At 43.7% G+C, this 23,872-nt stretch overlaps 1 protein-coding gene across 15 annotated transcripts in view; it reads right to left on the reverse strand.

The window, feature by feature from the left end:
• Positions 1-7,187: 7,187 nt before the first annotated feature.
• Positions 7,188-23,872, reverse strand: part of LOC144946506 (sorbin and SH3 domain-containing protein 2-like) — a 193,591-nt gene continuing 176,906 nt past the window's right edge. For all 15 annotated transcript variants that reach the window (XM_078875446.1, XM_078875445.1, XM_078875452.1 and 12 more), the window contains 8 exons: positions 23,524-23,573; positions 22,740-22,854; positions 21,775-21,900; positions 20,090-20,263; positions 14,738-14,836; positions 11,946-12,004; positions 10,468-10,574; positions 7,188-9,568 (listed from right to left, as the gene is read on the reverse strand). In XM_078875446.1, the coding sequence (XP_078731572.1) occupies positions 9,501-9,568; positions 10,468-10,574; positions 11,946-12,004; positions 14,738-14,836; positions 20,090-20,263; positions 21,775-21,900; positions 22,740-22,854; positions 23,524-23,573 (798 nt within the window). In that variant the 3' untranslated portion in view covers positions 7,188-9,500. The remainder of the gene's footprint in view (positions 9,569-10,467; positions 10,575-11,945; positions 12,005-14,737; positions 14,837-20,089; positions 20,264-21,774; positions 21,901-22,739; positions 22,855-23,523; positions 23,574-23,872) is intronic.

Raw genomic sequence — 23,872 nt, forward strand, 5'->3', positions numbered from 1 at the left:
GCTGTCTCTGGTGTGGACCAATCAGTTTCAAAGACAATGCATATATTATCAGAGTATTTTTTTTTGCATTCTGACCACAAGTATTGTGGTTAATGCAGACATAATTGTTTGTAAAAGGTTTCAGTTTGGTGTTCTAACATCTTAACACCTGTTTTGTTGCCAGAAAGAAGGGGAAAACCTATTCTCATAAATAATGTCTGTCGGGTGTTGGAGGCTATAGCTGTAAACTGAACTTATACATACACGATCTAACCCAAAAGTAACTCATTGTGAATCATGATACATGTTTGGCCTGCGTATGAAATGATAATTTTTTTCCACATAGCCTTACACAATCCATCGACCACACAGCGTTTCTTCTGGGAGTGCAAAGTTTCAGCAGCATTGCCTCAAGGCAAGGAAAATTTCCATCTGATAGCTGAACTTCAATTTTGCCAAGAGGGAGGAGAAATATTGAGAAGAGTGGGACATTAGTGCATAATACAGGTTTTTTGGGTTAGATCAAATACATATATAAATGTGTCGTTTAATTAACCCACCACCATCCGACACAGCCAATTAGTAAGGTTTGTCACGTAAACAGAGCATGCCAAGTCGTTACTAGTGCAGCACACCGGAGTGTTGGAGAGCAAAGCCAGAACATTTACAGTCTGAGCACGACGTTTCGCCAGTAATTACAACTAGCTTCATCAGGCAACAGCCAGATTTGTGGAGAAATCCTCCTGTTTCCCATTGGTGGTATCTGAACTTCAATCTTCCCAAGAGGGAAGAGATATATTGAGAAGAACGGGACACGATTTCGCACAGAGTCTGAGAGGAAGACAGTCCTTGCATGAAAACATACAAGTGGTGTTCTAGAGAGAAGTGTGTCGGCAAAGATGTATCTCGGCAAAAGGGTACATTCGGAGAGTTTTATTATTATTATACTCTATACAGATGTTCTTTACTAATTTCAGAGAGGGCCCCACTTTCCCCGATGAGACATCATCAGTGTGAAGGCCGCCACGCCGCCTGCAAGAGGTGTTTCCACATTTGTATATTGTCGGGGGCCTCACTGTTCTGTCGGTAAAGTCACGTAGAAAATAAAATACAATCTTAGAATACGACGTTTCGGTTACAACACAAGCAACCATCATCAGGTAAGAAAAAATGATAAAACACAGACACGGGAACAGCATAGGCAGACACAGATGCAGTGAGAGACACACACCAAGATAAACAGAAGGACAACGAATCTGTGCCGAGGCCTTAAATAGAGAGATGGGGGAATGGCCTGGGCAGAGAGAGGACTGGGGAAGTGGGACCAGCTGACAAACGGCGTCCTCTGGTCGAACACCAATTGGGTCGAGGCTCAAAAGAAAGCCATCCATTGGTGTGGACCAATCAGTTTCAAGGAATATGCATATATTATCATAGTGTTTTTGTTGCATTTGACTGCAAGTATTGTGGTTAATGCAGACATGAATCCTTGTAAAAGGTTTAAGTTTTGTTGCCAGAAAAAAGGGGGAAATAACCCTATTATTGAGGAGGGAGCAGTGTGGAATTCCGGACCACAATGGCCGGAGGAGAGACAACGGTTTAGAGCCAGAAAATCGAAAGTTTGAGAAAGAAAATTTAGTAAAATTAAGAAGTGTAATGCAATGCAACACAGAGGGTCGGTTTCAACACGCAGTTAACGCATAGCCTGGTTGATTAACGTTCTTCCAAAGTTTGCTAAATTAGAAGTAAAGTATGACTTCACCGAAAAAATACAAAGAGTAATTCCTGCAGTCACGAAAGCTTCGAATCTAATTTGAGCTACATTTATTGAGATGTGGCTATGCAGCCGTTCTGGCCAAGTCTGACAAAGAATGCGAGCCGGCTTGTTGTTTCCACAACCATTGGCAATCGGGCTCAGCTGCCTTAGCCAGGGCCACGGATCAACCGCTCAGATGAGCCATCGAACCGAATGTACTGAATCTAATGTGCTATACATAGTTGCAGAGGTGTGGACTCGAGTCATGTGACTTGGACTCGAGTCAGACTCGAGTCATGAATTTGATGACTTGCGACTCGACTTGGACTTGCATAACAATGACTTTGTCCCACCTATGAGATGTGGACTCGAGTCATGTGACTTGGACTCGAGTCAGACTCGAGTCATGAATTTGATGACTTGCGACTCGACTTGCATAACAATGACTTTGTCCCACCTCTGCATAGTTGTAATGCTGCCTTGGCCAAGCGCGCCACGGTTGCGAGATGTTAACTGCCTCGCCTGGTTCGATCCTGTCCCTAACGCCTGTATATTTGGAGTTTGCATGTTCTATCCGTGGTCGTGTAGATTTTTTCCGGTTTTTCCTCTCCACATTTAGAAATATGCGCTTGTATTATTTGGCTGCAGTAAATTTACAAACGATAATCCGCCACTTCGAATGAGCTATCATTTATGGCCAGGTCACGTCTGAAAAAGAGCAATATAGCTCAGTGGGCCTTACCTGGTAAAATAAAAAAAATGTGTTTAGTTTAAATACGAAATCATCATGAGCCATGGAGCCTTTCCACATGGAGCCGTCGTGAATGACTGCAGATAGGACTCCACCTTGTGGCGTGGATGTGCAATTTACACGGTCGAAGCCCTGACCCAAACTCCTGCCATGTAATCTAGTTGATTGATGTGCCAAAAAGATGGGCCATTGTCCGAAACGGTCACTACTTTATATTTTCCTTCGAAGGTAGTGTTATGGACTAATGTGTAGAGGTTTTAGTTTTTTTTATTTCTATTTGTGCTTGTGCACCGCTGTTAATGCAGTAGCATCACCAAAGAATTCATGTACATCCAGGGTTGTCAAGCCACATACATTTAAATTTTAAGTGACAGGCAATTGTATTTCTCTTTAGGGATTTTATGGAATAAATAATTCAGGTTTTAATATTAAAAAAAAACTCTAGACTAGTGGTTCTGCAGACGACTGTCGGTCTGTAAGGCAGTGGTAGGTGGTCCGCGATTCACAAAACACCATATTTGTTTTTATTTCATGATGAGATATTTGATGGTTCACAGTGGGTCTGAGTGTTCAGAAATGTTGGGAGCCACTGCTATAAAGCATATGTGGAGAAGGCTAGGGAAACTAGAAATTGAGAGAGAAAAAAACCCCACAATTTTCCAGAAAAAGCAGCTTTATTATGGGATTTTCTGTGCAGCAACACCAACACACAAACTGTAGTATGCAGCTGCACACATTCTGCAGGCCAGCACAGTCCCGTTTCTATGGAAATCCTTTTGCATGGTCACCCCTGCACAAAATGTAACGTTCCAAATTCTGTATCCCCAATCTCTTTGGCCATGCCATGGAACATTTTATACAGGGGTGAACATGAGAACTGTTCAGAGGTGGAAATAATATAAGCAGTTTGAATCAAATCATATTTCAGATATGGAAAGCACACACTCATTAATATCTATAGTATATTTACATGATTTCAAACCGTAACATTTCCAATCTGAGAACTCAGCTGCTCTAACAAAAGTCATTAATAAAGTCGTTATGCAACTCAAAGCTCGGCATAAGTTGGTGATTCTGTACTGCTAGAATAAATCAAAAACAATAAATCACTGTGATTTGTGCTTTGATATATGTATAGTATAGTTTATGGAAACGTGTTTACTTTGTTTAACAACAGTTAAATAATGGTTTTATGTATTCTAAAACGTTTCACGTCAAATCTCAAAATAATGAATACGTGAATAAAATAGATGGATATAATTAAAACTTGATTATACAGTAATTACAGTTTTTATATCAAAGACGGTTAAAGAATTGTATGTGTGTATACCTAGGATGGGTGTCACAATACTCAAAACTGTGAATTTTTTCATCATGGCATTCCCATATTTCCTCATCCAGAATGTCAATCTGAATGGAGGGCACATAAATATCTTGTATATCACTCGAGCGCTCACAGTAATGTTAGAAACACTCAACTTTGAAGAAAATCATCTCTAATTCCACTGAAATCCGGTGTACTGTGATGCCGCTGTACACAAACTCCACATAGTGTACTAGAAAGGGTATCCGTTCAAACAAAGCCTATATATAATGGGACTAAAATAGTTCCACCAGGTACACTATCAATCATCCATTGGCATATTGATCATCCTGACCACTCCTAGGAAAGACTCAAGAATCAAGTGCGGTGTTGGGAAAATCATGGCATTTCTTTTTTACATTCAACTAGATGCTTTCTGTAGTTACAAAAACCTGTGTTATTTTCATGAGCATAGTGTATTGGTGAAACAAGAGGGTTATTTGTCCAGCCTCCTTTATAAGCATGAAATGAAGTAGGCGTTAGTAGCAAAAATGTCAACGTTTTACTCATCCTCACGATGCAAGGGACGAAAGGCCAATTCACGATATACAGTAGAAGCTGAATATAAAGCACTTCCTTTGAGAGCAAGGCCATGTGGGCTTATATACAAAGTATTTTGTTTGTATGAGAAGCTGCCCTTAACTTTCCTCCCCACTAGTGTGTTGCATGTGTTGCTCATACCAGAAATGTGCTTAGCTAAGGTGTGCTTACGGTATTTCCAGCTTCTACTGAGCATGCAAGTGTTATTTGTGCAGGCCTTTTTGGTACCTAGCCAAGTTCTTGTGCAACAGTATGTTTGATACAAGTGCACAGATGTAGAGATGAAACAACTCACAGGTCTCATCCATCAGAGGTTTTTTTGGGGTTAGATCGCGTAAATATAAATGTGTCGTTAAACCCGCCACCTCCAGATGCAGCCAAATAGTAAGATTTGTCACGTAAACAAAACAAGCCAATTCGTTGCTAGTTCAGCACATCGGTGTGTTGGAGAATAAACCCACAACATTTACAAATCGAGTACGACATTTATATTTATGCAATCTGATAATTAAAAAAAACCTCTATTATGGATATTGTTCGCGAAAGCCTACATGTTAAACAAGTCTCATGTTTACAGATTAGTAATAATCTACACTTGATTTTTAAAACTGTTATTTTGTGGAATAAAACATATCACACACATGAAGATAATACAGTGTTTTTTTAGTTTTCATACCAGAGAGCCTTGGCATTCCATTTCCTTCAGAGCACAAACATAAAAAACGCCATCTCTGACAAACGATTCCCATGTAAGGCCACTTTGTATGCCAAAGAAAAAAAGTCTTAAGCCAAGGTCACTAAAAGATCTGTCAGAACTATATATTAATCTTGAAATTCTATACACGAAAAAAAACCTCATGCTGTACAAATTTATTCATTACACATATGTACAAAAATAAACTTCATATTTGCCAAGTGTTTGTCAATACATTGGCAAAAGGTTTTGTAAATGGGGACTTTGTTGATTGGAGGGATGGGCCTAGGTATGAATTGTTACAGGAAGATTACACAATATGTAGTTTAATTTAAAAATTAGCATTTAACATTCACAAAGCAAAATAAAGTTGTGCAGACAAACTCTTTAGTACTATAAAGCACATTTAGTGTATGCTGATAGTATATAATTTTGCAAGCCAAAACATAAACATTACTCGCTATAAGAAATACAAATGCAATTTGTTCTATACCAAAACAACATAAAATAGGCTATATTGTACTAAATTCACAAGTATGTAATTTTTGCAGTCGTGTGCTTCTATGCAATCCACTCCTACATTCAGATACCACATATATCATATGCAAGTGAAGTTTCAAAAGCAAATTATTACCCAACTCTAGTTCAACGATTGCTGTATTTTAAATGTTCAAATCAGCTCATCAGAAACTATTCTACGTGACAGCATATATAATAACATACCATCAAGGGGTGCAGTGTTTTCTTGCAATACTAGTTACACGTTTTTCTAATTAGGTCACCGAAGTGAAAGTGAATCGGCGTGCTTGTTAAACACGTGTTCGACGAAGTCATCGACTATTCTCAGTCTGCTGCAGGATGATAAAGGATTCTCTCAAATGACTCCACTCCATCTTTTGCAACTTGTGGCCACTTCAAGCTTGCAAATGTCTGGGCCTCATCATTCCTAATTGTGTTCTCTTGGTTGCCAGCTAAGTAGTTCTCGTTGTCCATCTGCTGTCTGTCCTTCACGCCACGTGTCCTTCCCAGTTCTACTTTAGCGTCTTGTTTGAAAAGCAAAACGTCCTTGAATTGTTTCCATCCATTCTTGAATTTTATGGCAATGTCCAGACTACATCTTTTCTTTCCATATATCTGTGTAGTGGCTAGCCTCTGATCCATCTTCTTCGAGGCCATAAAACAATGTAACAAAATAAAAAAAAAGATAGATTTTTCTTTCAATAGACAATTACTATACATGCGTAAATAGTGAAAACTCCACCTAGCTTTTCATGCATATATAACCCCTATTTGATTTAACTTAAAACCCCTCCGAGTAGTGAATACAGTCAGTGACGTGTTTCTTTCCCAAATGTGCTGCAAATAAGCAAAGTCTTTATTCAGTAAGAGACTTAAAGGTAAATCAAAAGGCACAGTTATACAAATTAGATACATAGGCATAGCCAACCTGTGTTGTAATGACCCACAGAAAACACGACGTAACTTGCTTGACGAAATCAGGAAGGGCATTCGAGCCCACGCGTGTGGGAGGGTCACACGTGAGAGTTCACAACTTGTTTGTGACATTCCTTTCTGCTGACTACAAGGCACGCACACCTTTGATAAATAACGGGTAGGGTGGTCCTCACGAAAGGAAGGCTGATGGTAATACTGTACAAAGAGTTGTGTACTTTAAACTGCAGTATGACACAGGAATCACAAACACTGCAAAAATGATGGTGAAGGTAAAGTCGCGGCCCTGCAATTTCTTACGTCGCTGCTGGCGGATAGAGCCTCTAGTAGACGGAGCTTTACAGAGCCCCCTCTAGAGGGTGATTGGCCTACTCTTCCACGCCGGCCAGACGTCTTGGAAGAGGTGGGAGTACGCACACTTTTACCCCACCACATGCGACCTGCCGATGGAATAACTGCAAAATGTTGGATGTTTAACAATTTAACAAAGCGCCGAGTATTAATTTCAACGGTGTGATTAAATGCTCGCAAAATAAATGATGGTAGATGAGTTTTGTTTAAAAAAAAATGCTTGTCACAACTTTGCAACGTTAATAATTCAAGCACTAAACACGATAAAACATATTTCATACAGTATTACTTACGTGTAAAATTACTTATATATTAAATGCTTTTTTGTTAATGTGTAATGCATTTTATTACCATAAGGCTACAAAATATGATAAATTTACAAGGAATTCCTAATGCAGCATCGCAGCTCTAAATTACTACAATTTGTACAAAAATAAATGTCTCAAAGCTGAGGTCTGGTGGTTTGCAAATTTGAATTGCATGATGGTTAATGGACTATGGTACATGGACAGAATTTCAATCGACAATATTTACCAGTATCATGAGGAACGTAACCAATGCAAGTTCCACGTTAACATTAACCAGCTGGTGGGGATAGATCAGAGTTCCAGCCACTCATATAATATTGTTAATGAATAAAATTACACAATAAGCCTCATTCCAATAATTTATTACATTCAACATCTAACCACCTTCCACTTTTCTTTTTCTATCTTCCCTATCCCTGATGTGCTTGTACTTATTTCACTTTCCATTTACTGTCTCAAACAAATCGTTCATTTGAGTAGTAAATAACACCAACGTAAACTGTTGGTATCGTTTTGATTTTATTTAGTAAATTCTCTTTTCTAAAAATGTTTAATTGAGTTAATGAGCTTACAAAATATCCTGAACACCCAAAGGGTAATAATTCAGGCATTCAAAATTACAATGTGATCCTTTAAAAGTCCTTCGGGATTCCAATTTCAATGTTGTATTATACTTTTATATATATATGTATAGAACACATGAAGCCCAATTCATGAACAATTCAACTGTGACAATCCCACTACTGGTAAATTCCAGGAAACCAATTCTGCCCCAGTCATGTAAAAAAAAAGTGTCACCAATTTGCCAGGAGGAATACGTCCGCTGCCATTCCACATGCAACCTTGCATCCCATCTTAAGCTAGGCGAGGGGCAAGGAAATTTTGCCTTAGATGGAGCCAAACAATGAGGATCCAATCAGCCACACGCACGCACGTGTACGTGTGTGAGTAAATAGCTTCTCCTGCCGCAGAGCCATTCCACAACAGTGAATTCGTTCTCGAAGCTATGGCCATGTTTTCACGGCGCTAACCCCACTCTGCAAAAAAGAGAGTAACGAAAGCCACAGCACCAGAGTACAGCTGCAAGTCTTGTCACATACATATACAACAAACACACAATTCTATGTATGCTGAACTTATTTCGCACCGTACATAGCCAACCGTGTTAATGATTGCTCTGCCACAATTGCGTGTTTGTCTTTTGTACGGGTCAAGAGATCATCACAGCTTATATCACATCTCATAATTTTCATCCTTCTTCCTGTCTGTTCCTTTAACTGTTGCACAATCATCACCAGTCCTCGGAGGACTATTCTGACAGTCTCAATGCCACCCTGGTTGCCCACTTCTAAGTGCCCACTCAAATGTCTGTCTTGGCAACCTGCCCTCCTCCATCCTGCACACATGCTCAGCCCATCACAACTTCCCCTTCCAATTGGGCAACCACTACAAAAATTGACACAAAGTCGTGTTACTCAATGCCTGATGATGATGATTATGAACATATGCCCACGCACACATATAAGAGTAACAATAAAGAGCAATATATAAAAAAATACTTTTGTCTCTTTTGAGTTGAGCCATTCCACCAGTGGAGAATGAGGAAGGCTGGAATTTGGTTCGCCCGGTCTTAGAGGGGGCCTCTCATAGACTGCGAAATTCAAACGGCCTAGCCCTGAATGCGGGCCAACCTTCTGGAAGACGGCCCATTATGTCACCAAAATGGGGCAGAATTGTGATGAAAAACCGCTTCATGCATTGGGCTCCAGTGTCTCAAATGGGTATTTTGTACAAGAGGAGCAAGTAAACAAATATTAATAATAAATATACGTTTTGAAAGAACATTTCCCTAATTACAGCTCATTAACTGATTTCTTTTTGTGGATGTTTTTTGTATATTCCCACAAAGGGACACATGTTTGGAGCGATTCTAGCAGTCATAATAGACATATAAATTAAGGCAACTCGTGCTATGTTTTAGAATGAGTCACTTTTTGTTATCTGGTGGCTGTTGTTGTGGCAGATGAGACACTGCTCTGAAAATTGCAGACTCAAGACAGTGGCAGAGTAATGAAGTACTGTACTGTAATGAAGATTACATCAACGGCGAGGCTTATGATTACGGCGACCTTGATTACAATGATAATTACAACTGACGACGCTATCCGAAAATACAACTGCAATAATAATAATAATAATCATTTCCTTTACGAATAGGTGTCCGTTTGAAGGGGTTTTTTTTTGCTAGAAAAAAAGAGATACAAATGCGGTTGCACGATGGTGTTTAAAAGCCTAATGCCCCGGGATTAACATGGTGTGGGCTTCATGTAGTTTCCTGGGAAGGTGCCAAAGAGTTTTGTTCTTCTGGATGTACCTGTGAAAAGGCAAACAGCAGCATTCTATTAGATTCAGACCACACTCACGATAGATAATTATCATACCTGTCAACCCACACGGTTTACGCATATTCTTGTAGAGGGAAATTGGGTTTTCAAGTCCATACGGCGTACAAACGTTTCAATACGGGCAAGATGTTTTTTTGTCTATTTGTTTGAGTTTCTCCCTTGTGATGGGACTTTGTAGGATGAACGTTGAGATTTATAAGTGCACGGGGTGACCAATTGGGTCTGAATTGGTCTGTGATAAGATAGGGGCACTGATAAGGGGTTGTCAGGTATGGGTAATGATGATTTTGAAATAAAACTTGTGACACCCTTGTGAATAAGACCATGTCCTCATGTTGTCTTAGATTACTTTCCAATCTGGTGAAATACAGCAATACCTCGATATACAAAGTACATGCATTCCTGGAGCTTCGTTCGTCTGTTGAAACTTCGTATATTGAATAACTTATAACATTAGTACTATGAGGATGTGTTCCCAGCCTTCGTAACTTACTATTTAAAACTATAAACACTTCGTAACTTACCATTCACCATTGTAAACAAAGACAATTTATATTGAAAATGTTAGATTTCATACTCTACAGTATTAACATTAACAACTGGCAAATAAAATATAGTGAAAAAACATGACATTTACATAGCACCGGAGATCGCTAAAAGTATTACCTATTTAGCAATTTCAGTGTTTATTTATTATTTCACTTAATTTTATCATGAAAATAATGGTATTGAATCCAAAGTTCGTTGTCCTCAAACTTGGTATGTCGAATATTCCTACATCGATGTATCACAGGTACATGTTTACTGCATTACATGTGGCTCTTTGCAAGCTTGAATGTTCACCAAGGCGTGTTTACTCCCGACGTACCTACATACCACCCGTCATCACACTTCTCAATGACGTCCACAATGTCGCCCTCCGTCAGCTCAATCTCATCCTTGTTCTGCGGCCGGTAGTTGTACATGGCTTGGAACCTGACGCGGGAAACAGGGTGGGGACAGGGACGATGCGGCGTGCACCTCCGATTAACACGGTTGGCTACGTACGGTGCAAAAGAAGTTCAACATACGTACACACGTACGGGCTTTACGAAGATCCTGCTTTGCCATTTTGGCAAATGTATTGTAAGGATAATTTTACATGTGATAGGCGCTACCATTCCCGCACCTGAGATTAGCACGGTTGGCTACGTACGGTGCGAAAGAAGTTCAATGTACATACATAACATTAAGTGCAGTGTTATAAAGTCATGATTAATAAAATAATTGAACTACGCCCCTGAAATCGCGATAATCTGTCACACCACTGGGGGGAGGATGGTGAATCATTCCACCCCAAGTTAATTAATTCTCGTGCAAGTACTATCTCATCAAACGTGGCCAGTGGTGGTGCACGCCTCTAATCCAGCACTGCGGAGGCGAGGATTGGTGGGATTGCAAGATTTTTTGCAAAACTCCCTTCCCATGGGCGTCGAAGAGGTGCCATACCCTGGCTTGCCAGGGGGGGGGGAGGCGGTACAGCAAAGATGCAGACTCCACTTGTTTCTTCTGTATGGGATAGAGTGTTTCCCCCTTGCATGCGTGGGTTTCTCCAGGTGCTCCAGTTTCCTCCCACATGTAAGCAATCATTATTTGGCTCATAACGCCTTCATATATAGTGGAACGCAGAGCTTGTGCAACGGTTGGTGCCAGCTCACCACGTGGCTGCCTTCCCCACTTGTCTGTGATTTCATTCACCTCTGAGCCTCTCTGTCTACGAGAGTGAGCGAATGCTGTGCGGCGCATTACAAGTTGACATTATTATTAAATGTGAGCCATAAATTCAGAGTCATAATTATCTCAATTTAAAGGGACATTCAATGAGTCACCATAATTAAACGATCTGTATGGAAATCACTGGCAACGTGGTTGCCATGGCCACTGCCAGTGCCCCCCGCTTGAATCAAAGGCAAGAACCAGAATATGAACTTGGTTGGGAAAGGATTTGGAAAACGTACGCAACATTAAAACTCTTTACTCAGGAAAGTCTCAAGACTCTTTCAGGAGGGTCCTGTCATGTGATGTTGGACCAATTCAAAACATCCAGGGAAACCCACCATGTACATGAAGGGATAAAACTTAATACAGCATTCTCCTGGCCACTTCTCAGCCTATAATACTGGGCAAGCCCTGGTGGTCACCAATCCAAGTACTAACCAGGCTCAACTCAGCTTAACCTCCAAGTTTTGATGAGATAAGGCACATCTCTGGGCAAACTAATTTTGCCACACACGCCATCCTGTTATCCAGCACAGCTGCTTGTACTGCATTTAAAAGGGGAAACTGACAAGGTGGGCTAGGACTCACGGTTCGGCAGCAGTGTAAAAGCTGTCGTGGATTGTCTGTGATCCGGGTCCTTGCTGCTGCTGGGGAATGACGGGACAGGGTTTTTTACGGTGAGAACGGCGATTGGCGGCAGGAGCGGTCTCTGCCGCCGCCACCGCCGCCACCTTCGCCACCTCCGCCAATGTCGAAACCGCCAGCAGCGGCGTGCGCTCGCAGTCAGATGGGACGCAGCGGCGCACGGCGCTCTCCGCTATGTCCAAAATCTCACGGGCAATGGCACGCTGCGGAGGGGAGAAGGGTGCGCCCCCCGCCCCCCAGCGCGAAAGCCGTCGTCACCGGTCGTCGCGTCGGTTCGTCGTCGTCGTTGTTGTTGCGTCGCGGGCGAGAGACGAAGCAGAGAATGGATGGAGAAGTGATGGGGCACAGTCGGCGAGACATTCGGTAGAGTGATTACGAGAGAGGCAGAGAGAGGGGGGTGGGGTGTGATAGATTCCGAGGATGGCGTGGAAGAGGAGGAGGCCATGGTGCACAGCGAGCGTGGTAAAGCGTGGGCGTGAGAGAGAGGGGGAAAAGAGTTTGTCTTAGTTTATGTTGAGTGGATGTGCTGGATTACAGATAAATATGTGAATTGAGTGTGGCAATGCAAAAATAGGTTCAACGTTATATTTTTCAAAATAAATGCTGATTGGTGAAGCATTGAAAATTGCGTGAACAAATGTGTCAACGGTTGTTTGAATGTTACAATTTATAATCAGTCAAACAATTATATATTAATGAGACTGTCATTTAATATATATGTAAAGCTGTATTGATGCGTTCAAGTACATTTTTAATATAAATGTCTCACAGTTACCAAGAGTTTCAGGTGTAAACCAATTAGTTGATCGACATCAAATCTGCAGTCAAATGCAGACCGTTTAAAAGAAGAACATTATTTCCAGTCAATCGGCATTGCTGTAAAATGTCCTTATTTACAACACATGCTGGCTGGGTTAGTAAGCATTTTCGCTTACCACAAAGCTCTGTTCGCACTCTGTGAGCTCTGGTGATGAACTCAAATCACCTTGGACATTCTGCTGCCACAGTGTGGAATTGTGTGAAAAATCGCGAAGAAGAAAAATAAGAAAAAAGAGGAAAGGCAACAACTCAAGGCAAGAAGCTATAAACGCTCGCCGGTTTTTGAAGTTACACGTGGGTGGCAGGTGAAGGGAGCTGGCGAACAAGTGATGTTACGTGCGTATAGAGAAAGAGTTTCTTTAAAAATAAAACACGTCAAAAAAGAAATCGGAGAGCAAAATGAAAAAAGAAGATGGGTTTTCTTTTTTTCTCTCTCACAGGGATAGTGTCATTGTGAAAGATACAATTCCTCGAACAAATATGTCACGGTGTCAAAAGTTAAATCAGGTGAAACAGGTGAATATACTGGACTTCAAAACAATAAGTGATCAAAGCAAATTAAATACACAGCAGTGATTCATACATTACACATTCTTTGCAGTAGGCTACAGTTAAATTTGTTTTCACAAAAGTCAAACCGGCTAACACGCAGCTCTCGCATGGCCATGAGCACCATGATCAATGAGGCCGATTCCATAAAATGTCAAAAGCTATGTAGAGTTGGGCCTAGCTAATTAAAGGATGGGCAGAAAAGCCCACAATGTTACAGGCAGCTGCAGCAAACCGTGGGAAACGCTCGCTCAGCGGCGCAGCTATAAGAGTGTGCGGGCGGTGTAACTGCACCGGGAACCACAGGCCAAGGGGGAGCCCAGGCGTCATGCTCCGAAGAGGGAGGACATTTTTATTTGGGGCCACATTTCATTCCTGGCATCAGGGCCCATGCCGACCACAGGACTTCACTGCTGCCTCTGCACAAGACACAAGCACAGTGCCGGTGGCTGCGAGGCTTAAGAGAAACTGCTGCCTAGTGAATCAGTTGTGGAGGATGCCAAAGACATATTTAATACACTCAGGTAGCTGATAACCCCGCAGTTATCTTAATAACATGGGATGTAAACAAAAATAGACCAACTACATTTATACTCTTGGTTCTATTTTATAATTTCTCTTCTACGTGATTTTCCTGAAAGAACCAAGAATATGAATCCCTGCAGTCACGAAAGCTTCAAATCGAAATTCAACTACATTTAATTAATTGAATTGTTTCACTAAAAGCAGTATACAAGTTAATTTATGTACACGATTAATGTTCAAAGACAAGAGAGTGCAAGGTCACCACAATCTGGGAAGACTGCTACAATGGGTGAAGCTGTGCTCTTGAGTGCGTCAGTTTAACGCGAGCTCCGCTGTTGGCGACCTCTGCTTTTAACGTGAATTGAAATCATTTAAAATAATAATTTAATTTCTTTAACAAAAAAATATGGATTTAAACTCCCCCGAAATATTAAATTTCACGAATTAAATGTCCATTGGCTGCCTATGGCTTTGAGATCTCTGTTGGCTGGAGCGGTGGTGCAACGGTTAGTGCACTGGCCTACGAGCCCGACGACTCCAGTTCAATTCCCGCTCACGGCCAACACCAGTGACGATTATTTGAATCGGTCCAGGGCCTCCCCCTAGGTTGATTCAGCCTGAAATTAGTACTTGGTGAGGTGTGTGAACATCGCCACTGGGGTGACAAAGACGACCGGGGTGTGGTGCTGGCCACCCACCCCATCGTGTGCCATGCCGGCCCTTCAAAGGTGCTCGCTAATGGCACTTAACCCCAAGTCTGTTCAGGGTATACAAGAGGGGGCGGGAATCTTTGTATTTTCTTTTTGTCTGTTCACAGGGGGCAGGCGGGAGCGGCAGCTTACCCGTCCGGGGGAGCCGGCGCGTCCGCGGACTGGCGAGTCAGTGGATCGGCGCGACGCCACGGGGCTCAGCGGTGGTTTCCCCGTCACCATGCTCTCCGACTGCACGGCGACGCGGACACATGGAAATGACAGACGTGGAACGGAGTGCACAGAAAGCCGGGTTAACGTCTCAGGGGAAATACCCATCGGTCACCAACTTGCTTCTACGTCCGTCGACCTGGTTTCATTTTGGCTTTTTTCCGGGCGCAAAAACGTGCTGATGCAGGAAAAGCACCTGCTTAAAAAATCTACTATTAGATTTTTCTCAATTTACATTTTTTTTGGTGAGGGCACGTACCTGGTTATAAAGTCACAAATCAACTTGCCAGCATCTTTCATAACACACACACGTATATATAAAGCATTTAGAGAACGCTAACGGGCCGATGTGATAACTCTACGGGAAATACCATTACCTGCTTCACTTTCTTTATGCCTTTGAATCGAGCCAATCATAATTACAGTGAACGTGACCCATGTCCCGTAATGAACTTGGACACACAACTACAGAACGGGGTGACCCTGAAACTGTACAGTGATCCTAATATCAGCACAGCTCTTGCAGGTACAATCCCACCACGTCAGCCTATGCTCATTAAAAAGCCGACTCTGCAGATTGGCATTGCGTGTTCAAAGCCCCCTCCATCTCTGGAAGGTCAACGCCTAGGGAGCGATGGAATTCACTCAGCACCTATACAGACATCAAGCATCAAACCGAACCGAACCATCACGTCGAGTAACGCCCCTGTAAGGGTTAATGCAGCAGCCTGGTCAAGCTTGATAATTATGACAAACACACCATTAGATTTTAAGAACCTTGAGGTAAGGACGCACGGAAAAATGCAGGTTACAGCAAAAGCAACGGATATGCTGCACTCTCGAACACAAAAGCAACATCTTACAGGTTTAGTTCAAGCCGGCTTTTCTTGAACAACACTTTGCCGTTAATAGGTTGTGTAAAACAACAATGCAAGCATCAACAACAACAAAACATGGTTATTGATTTGTATTGTCACAAGCGGTTGTGCTTTCGCTACGTTGTCCCCACCTGAAGAAGGACGCTTGTGTTGTGACTGAAACGTCGTTATTTAATTTAGTTGTTTTCATTTATTTTATTTTACTTTTTACCTACGTGACTTTACCGAAAAAACCAAAGAGTATTGTCACAAGGCAATAAAACGTCCAATTGTTGAGTGCGTCAATGAGAGGGAGGAGGTGTGTGTATGGGTTGTGAGTGTGCAATTGAGTGGTTGGAGGTGTGCATGAGTACGTGAGTGCATTGGCATGTGTCTGCGTGCATTTATTATTAAACGTGATTATGCACAAGCATTCACACTCTTATTCAAGTCGAAAATGGAACACTCCAAAAGCATCTTCTTGGTTCTTTCGGTAAAGTCACGTAAAAGGGAAATAATAAAATAAAATAAATAAAACATAAAAAAATATATGTATTATTTTATTATTTCCCTTCTACGTGACTTTACCAAAATAACCAAGAAGATGAATCCCTGCAGTCACGAAAGCTTTAAATCGAAACTCCAAAAACAATCGCAACACGTGATGTTTGACAAAGGATTGTTCCATTTTCTGCAGAGGCAGGGAGAAGGAGGAGGAGGGGATTAATTGGGTCCTGCGCAGGTCTCAGCATGAGCCTAACCCCACGAGAGAAGTTGACCATAAAAACCAGACTGATGCCCGGTTCGTTTTACTATAATGGGTTGTACTGCGTGTTGCGCTGGCATGATGTTGGCCGTTTCGCTTAATGTGTTGGGAGCTGCTGATCACCTGGGAGCTTCTTATTCAGTAGCTAATTCAGAAGAAACTTCCGGCATGTGGAGCGAAAAGTCGGACATCATGCCGTGGAACATGCGGTGCAACCCGAAAACACATCGGAAAGGGGGCCTGTTAATTTAGTTTTATAATAAGTCGAAACATTTGCACATTTTTTTAAAATCTGATACTGTATGTATAAACGTACTGTGGTATATCGATAATAATAAAAGTTGTCATTGCTAAGACCTGGACCTGACCTGTGTTAATTGGTATCAAAGCAAATTGCTTTCTGTCCACCAGGGTGTGGAGAAGGCCAGAAACTGGTACCTTGACCCTGGCCGGTCTAAATTCACTTTTCTGTGATAGTCTGACGCCAGTGTGGGCAGGTGGAGGGGGTGGGGGGTGTGAGGAGACACACGGGGACGTGGAGGAGTGAGTGGACAGAGGGTGGGATCCCGTGCCAGCATGGAGGGCCTTCGGAAGAGACGGAAGGAGACACACGCCACGCTCAGACAAAACCCACAGGATTGGTCACGTGATAACACTCGCTGAGAAGTTCCAAAGAAACACACTTGACAGTGAAAAAAACATCTTCCGTAGCATTTGGAGGTCTTTTGAGTTGCGACTGTTTGTCATTCGACCTCACGTCCCATGCACAAGAACTCAAAACGTGAAGTTACAAGTTTAGTGTAGCTCAGGTTAGTGGGCAAAGGATGGGTGGAAGGTAATGCCACATGATTTTAGAAAATGATATTCAAATACCATGAGTACATTATTTCATAAAAAACTCAAAACTTAACAGATGGCTAACTGACGACATCGTCGCAATGAGCACAGCACTCTAATATGCATCAGCATCTTGAAAAGCATCTGCAGTTAGATGCTATAGAAATCCAAATGAACTGTATTGCAATTGCATTGTAAGAATATAATCATACGTTCGCCAAGCATAAACTAAATAGGTTTAAACATTATTGGCAGCTGGCCACCTAACTTGGGAGGGTTGGCAAGTATGCTGTATACAAAAACAAAAATCAAACTCACACAAAACACTACAAATTGTAACATGCACTCTTAAGCGCAAAAAACGGGGTCCACAACTGTATCTGGAGTCAAGGCGTTAAAACGCAAAGCAAGCAAGCGGTAGGGGCAACGTCACAGCCCACACACAGAGCTCAAGCCACCACAGGCGGAGGAGGGGGTGTCTCTCAAGCTCTCCCAAGGGACCACTTGTCCCAATGTCATGTAATGAATACACGGTTTGGAGAAGCACGGGCGGCGCTCGTGAGCAGAGGATGGAGCGCAGGCCTGGTTAGTAAACGGAGGGGGGGCGGGGACGGCGCGGCACGGCACCGGACGCAACCTGGCACGTACTTGCTCTTGGCTCTGGCTGCTCTCCACATTCCCAGAGTAACACACTGACTTCACCTCCTCGTGGTGCTCCTCCCTGATGAGGAGCTGCATGAGCCCATCCACGGCGTGCTCCTGGGCCGAGCAAAAGTCCAACGCCTCCTTCTGCTGACCGGCCTCCGCGGAGGACTTCTGTGCACCGCTACTGCTCGACGGGGCCTGAGGATCGATGGCTGGCCCTGCCTTCGTGTGAACATCCTGTTCGGGCGACGGCCTCTGCTGACACGGCTGAGAGGGCTGCTTCACGTAGTAGGACTGGAGGGTGCTCGCGGGAATACCGCTGCCCTGGGAATGCTCTGCGGAAGGAGTGGCGATTCTCTGCTGACTTGTGACCTCGCTCCGACTTTCAACGTGACTCGCGGCGTTGGTTGCGGCGCTTGGTACCTTGCCGCCCGCGTTCGAGTGCTGCTGAGGCTTCCCGCTGGTGTGCGCATTCTGATTTTGATTCGGATTTGCCAGAGCCTGCCGGCTGGCCAAGCTGGCCGGGCTGGAGTATCGCTCTGCTGCCGCCGCCGCTGCCGATGCTGCGACGTCACTGGCTCTGCCTTCGTCAGAAAAGCGAATGACCCTGGATCGTTGTTCAGCAGCTGCAGCACCAGCAGCATCATTGCAAGGTGACGTCGGGCGACCTTGCCGAGGAGTCAGCTGCTGGGGAGTCAGTTGCTGCGGAGAGGATGGCGTGACACGGATGGCGGGCGGGCTGCTTGGCGACACGGAGTAGCCCCCGGCCGAAACGGGCTCGCGGAGCGTGAATTCGTCGCCTTTGCTCGGCGGTGGAAAGTGACCGCGAACGGGGCTCAGGCTACCGTAGCGCCCGCCGTCCCAGGCGCGGGGGGGCTCGGGGGAGGGCTCGTTAATGAACGCGTCGGGGTAGGGGAGGGGTGGCGGGGTCGGGGTGTTTTGGGGCGACACGCCCAGCGTGAGCATGATCCACTCGGACGTGACGGCCTGCAGCTCGGCCGCCTTTTTCGGGTTGACGGGGTGGCTTGGCAGGTAGGAGGAAGGGAGGGGCGGAGGGGTTGGGTTTTTGGGATGTGGCCCCGACTTTACGGGAAGGAAGGATGAAAAAGGGAGAGCGCGCACACACAAAACCCACAGGGAGGCAGGCGGAGAAGGGTCGACACAAAAATGTAAGGAAAGAGGACACAAATACAGGGGCACTTGCAGGGTAAACTATGAATAAAAGATTTAAATGCGCTAGCGTATAGGTAATTAAAGGTAATAAAACAATTTTTTAAACATGTTTTTGTAATGTGAATTGTTTAAGGATTAAAGAAAAAAATCCAAATGAAAAAAATGCAAAGAGAAGTCAGGAAATTGATACACATGGGAAAAATCTGAATGAAAATAAGAGGTGAATTTAAGGTTTCATTGGACAATAACAGAAGTGGATTCCAGGAAAATGATGAATGAAGAAGCGACGCCAGTATTTCTGCTATGCTGCAGTACCACGCATTCCAATATATCCATCAGGAAATTAGCCCACACAGCGTGATAACAGTCGTACCTATGATCACGGCTTGCAAGAGTGAGGTCTCTCACTACACATCCGGACTTGAGAGTCATTTACATCTCAAAAATCAAGTGTGTGACAGGGATATGTAAACAATAGCCTGCCTGGTTGCAAAGTAACCATGAATGTGCAAAATGTTCTCTAAAGCTTAGAGGGCGTAAAAAGTACCTTCGTGACAACCTCTGTGCTATAAGAATGGCACAAATATGAAATGTACTTCCTTACTTACTCCAATGCCAGGGCTTTGTGAAGCATCCTGCAGGACAAAACTCTCCTCTTTCTACTTCCTTCGTCACACTGCTCAACTTTGGAATTCCCTCCTATAGTCTCTTTTGCCAATCTTGCACTTTATTTTGCGCACTAAATGCCTACTTTATTGAGGCCGATATTGGCACGTAAATAAAGATTGATTGCTTGAATCTTTCTCAATTCAAGAAATGTATATTAAACCCTGTTGGCCACTTGCCATTTTCAGCCTTTCGCTCAGCAACTGTGACGAAAACAAAAATTCAGATTTTTAAAATATTAATGGCTTCGATGAATGTCCACTGGACTTGGTTGATGGCCGAGTGGCGCCGTTCGATCTGAATGGAGGAGTTGTGGTTTGGAGGGCCCACCTGTGCTCGCTGCGCTGGCGGCGGAGGGTCTGGGTACTCCACGCCGTTCTTGACGCGTGGCCGCTTGACCACGTCGATGTAGGAGACCGGGAAGATGCCCTGGCGATTGGTGCCGGGCACGCGACCCTCGTACCAGTTCTCGTCGACGCGGCGGATCAGAGTGATGCACTCCCCCTGCGGGAAACCCCAAGTCGCACAGCAGGAGGGGGTGGCCAGGTGGGTTCACGGAGGTCAGAACGCTGAGCTGAGAGCGCCGAGATCCTGACACCAAGCAAGCCGCCTGTGATTAAACTGGATTCTCACGAGCAAGTCAGTTGATGGTCTCAGCCGTGGTCAGCATCGACTGCATAATGACTATTATATTAAATTTGGTTGTTCAATTAATTTGACCAAATTCCAGATCTGCAAATGAAGCATATCAGTTGAACTGCAATGCAGCAACTGCTGCCCCTACTGTATGGTCCTAACACAAAAGTGCTCACTGCTCTGCGATAGAATGATCAGGATAGACCTGCAGAATATGTTTTACTGGTAGGAACCTCCTGGTTACAACAGCCCACGGGGGATTATTGTGTCCGTCCGTCCGTTGTGCATCCAAAAAATGGGAGTGGTGGGGCTGGGTGGAGAGGGGAGGGTGGGGAGGGCCTGGGTGGGGAGGGTGGGGAGGGGCTGGGTGGGGAGGGTGGGGAGGGGCTGGGTGGGGAGGGTGGGGCTGGGTGGGGGGTGGGAGGGAGGGGTGGGGTGGGGCTGGGTGGAAAGGGGCTGGTCACCCCGTGGTGCCCTTATAAAACTCAACGTTTAACCTACTCACGCCGGCTTGTGCCCGCCCTCACAGTCGGCCATATTTGCGGAATACACCACACCGCCATTGACCCTGGCCATTGACCGAGCAACCCAACGTTCCGACCAGCTCCCTCCGCAGGAATGTGTTTACAAGAATTTCTACTTTGCCAGGTGTGGTGATGCATGCCTCTGATCCAGCATTTGGAGGTGACAGTTGGTGGATCACACAGATTTTTATGACTCCTACTCTTGCAGTGCTGGAAAACTATTTCCTTTGTTTTGTAAATGACTAGGTCACACACACATATATGTTGCTTTATGCAGCAGAACCCATCTTAACGGTGATAATTGGTTACACGAAACCAGTTGTCAAGCGATTTGGTCATTAAGCGAGCATAGGAATTACATGTTAAAGGCTTAATTCGTTCCAATATCATCGAAAGTAACCCCTTTTCACCCAAAAAACATAGTTTATACGATTTAAATAATGGATATGAATACATAAAGATACTAACAACATTATAAACACATAATATGAAAATAAACACAGTTAATCAATGCATTAATTCATATTTACAACAGCCAGCCGTTAACAGGGGAATGGTCGCTAAGCAAACACATCAAGCGATTAATCGTTAACAGGGGTGCTCGTTAAGAGGGGTTCTACTCTACGCTACTATACACTACACTACTATACACTCCTATACACTACGATACACTACACTATACACTACTACAGGACACATTGGGCTCTATGGAGGCCCGTCGTTAAGCGATTAGTCGTTAACAGGGGTGCTCGTTCAGGGGGTTCTACTGTCGTAGCAATCATCTGGCCCGAACTCATGGCCACAGAAATCATGTGGAAACAGAACAAACTGCGTTTGTGTACTGCCGGTCCCCACCTTGCGGAAGGACATCTCCAGGTTTGTGTCGGCATTGAAGTTGTAGCGCGCGACCGCCTCACCGTACTCCAGAACCTGGATCGGCGGCTGTCTCATGGGCTGAGGCTTCTCGGTGGGTGGCAGCATCTGCATCGGAAACGCAACAGTGACGAACGCTCGCTGCTTGTTATCCCGAGTTTCTCGAGTATGTTTTATTCGGTTGGGTGAAAGAACAATTGCTTCCCAATTCTGCTGTCAAACAAAGTCGTCATGCTCTTGTCCCCACCAAACTGAGCTAAGGCACTTTGGTTTTACCCACAAGTCACCACCATGGTGACGATCACACAATTATATCACGTTTCTGTGAGCCGCGAAACCTGAGTTTGAACTCAAATTATTTTTGGATTGTTCCGCACAATGTCTGACGATTTCGCTTCACTGGCCGGGACATTCTTTATGAACTGAATTTATACGGTATGACCCAAAAACCCATCGGAGGGCTGCACAGCACAACCGCGAATATCTAAACTATAAACTATTTAATTTTACCAGGTAAGGCCTACTTAGCTATATAGCTCTTTTTCAGAGGCGTCCTAGCCACAAATGATAGCTCAATGAAGTGGCTTATCATGTGGAAATGTATAGTTGCAGATAAATACTATAAACTAATTTTTCTAAATGTGGAAAGTACCTGGAGAAAAATCCACTCGATCACAGGGAGAACATGCAAACTCCAATTATATGGGCATAAAGGTCAAGATGGAACCCATGATCTCCTGTATACCAAGTGTAGTAGTTAACATCTCACCACTATTGGGCCCTTCCTGATTAATGAAATAAATAACATCGATCTATCGTGCTCACGCCACTTTTTTTTACCCTTCAACTCGAGTTCGAGGAGGCATGAGGCACGCCAGCTCAAGTCAGCCACAGTTGGATGTCCCAATGGGAACGAAGAGCCCTTAGATGTGCACATGGAAACTCACTTCCAGATATGACGCCGGGCAGATTCCCACTCTTCCGTGGCGCTCCCCCTCAATCCAGTTCTTGTCGATCTTGCGAGTAACGTACACGATGTCGCCCTTCTGGAATGAGAGCTCCCTGCAAAGAAACACACGATGTTTTCGTACAAAAACGGCAATTGCAACAGCACAGGCAAACAAAAAAGATCCAAATATAAAGATCTGTTGGATGTATGTTGTTGTTGTTCAACTTTATATTCTGACTTCATGGATTGTTGCTCTGAATTTCTGGATCTTGTCCTGACAATGTCTGATGCAGTTTCCAATGAGATGTCGTATCTAGTTGCGAAATTTGTTTGTGAGGACTGTTCTGCAATGCATTAATAATATAATTGGTGTGTTGTTCATTACTTGAACAAGTGACAATTTATTTGTTTGGCTGTGTCAGGTGGTGGAGAGATATTAATGGAATTGATTTAATCGGATCATTACATGGCCTGAGCCAATAATCAATTATGCACCATATAAATTGCTTTACAAACAGATAATGAGATTTGAATAAACCACAAAAAGCCACAAATTTACATGTACACAATAATACGCACGTATATCGTATGCACACACCGACAAATACGTACCAGAACACAGACCCTCATATGCACAGCACATTCATGAACAATCACACACAAAGCCACTAATACACTCACACACTAAAAAGCATTCACTACAGCTTTTCTGAATGATTTGCACGGGGCTCTTAAATTATGACACAGTTTAATAAGTACGCTCGTGCGTCCATTTGCCGTACCTTTGTGTTTGAGCTTTGAAGTCATACTTTGCCCTCGCTGGCTGTCGCATCTGAAACACAGAGGGAAACAAGTGTTGTTGGGAGATGTCATTGCCAGCACTTTTGGCAAAACACATTCCTACACGACAGCATTTTTGTAACTTGCGTTACTCAGTCGGACATTGCTAGAATCGAGTGAAAGGATTTCAATCAAGTGAGATCACACCCCCCAAGAGCCCACAATATGCATGGAAGCCTGTTTGCCAAACGAGTAATGTTCAGCTTCATACAAAATGACGATTAAATGGTCATAAAAAAACAACACTGCGCTTTGCCTGAGCTTAGAAGATGTAATGAATGCATATAATAG

This window comes from Lampetra fluviatilis, chromosome 41 (genome assembly GCF_964198595.1).
Source record: "Lampetra fluviatilis chromosome 41, kcLamFluv1.1, whole genome shotgun sequence".
NCBI lineage: Eukaryota > Metazoa > Chordata > Hyperoartia > Petromyzontiformes > Petromyzontidae > Lampetra > Lampetra fluviatilis.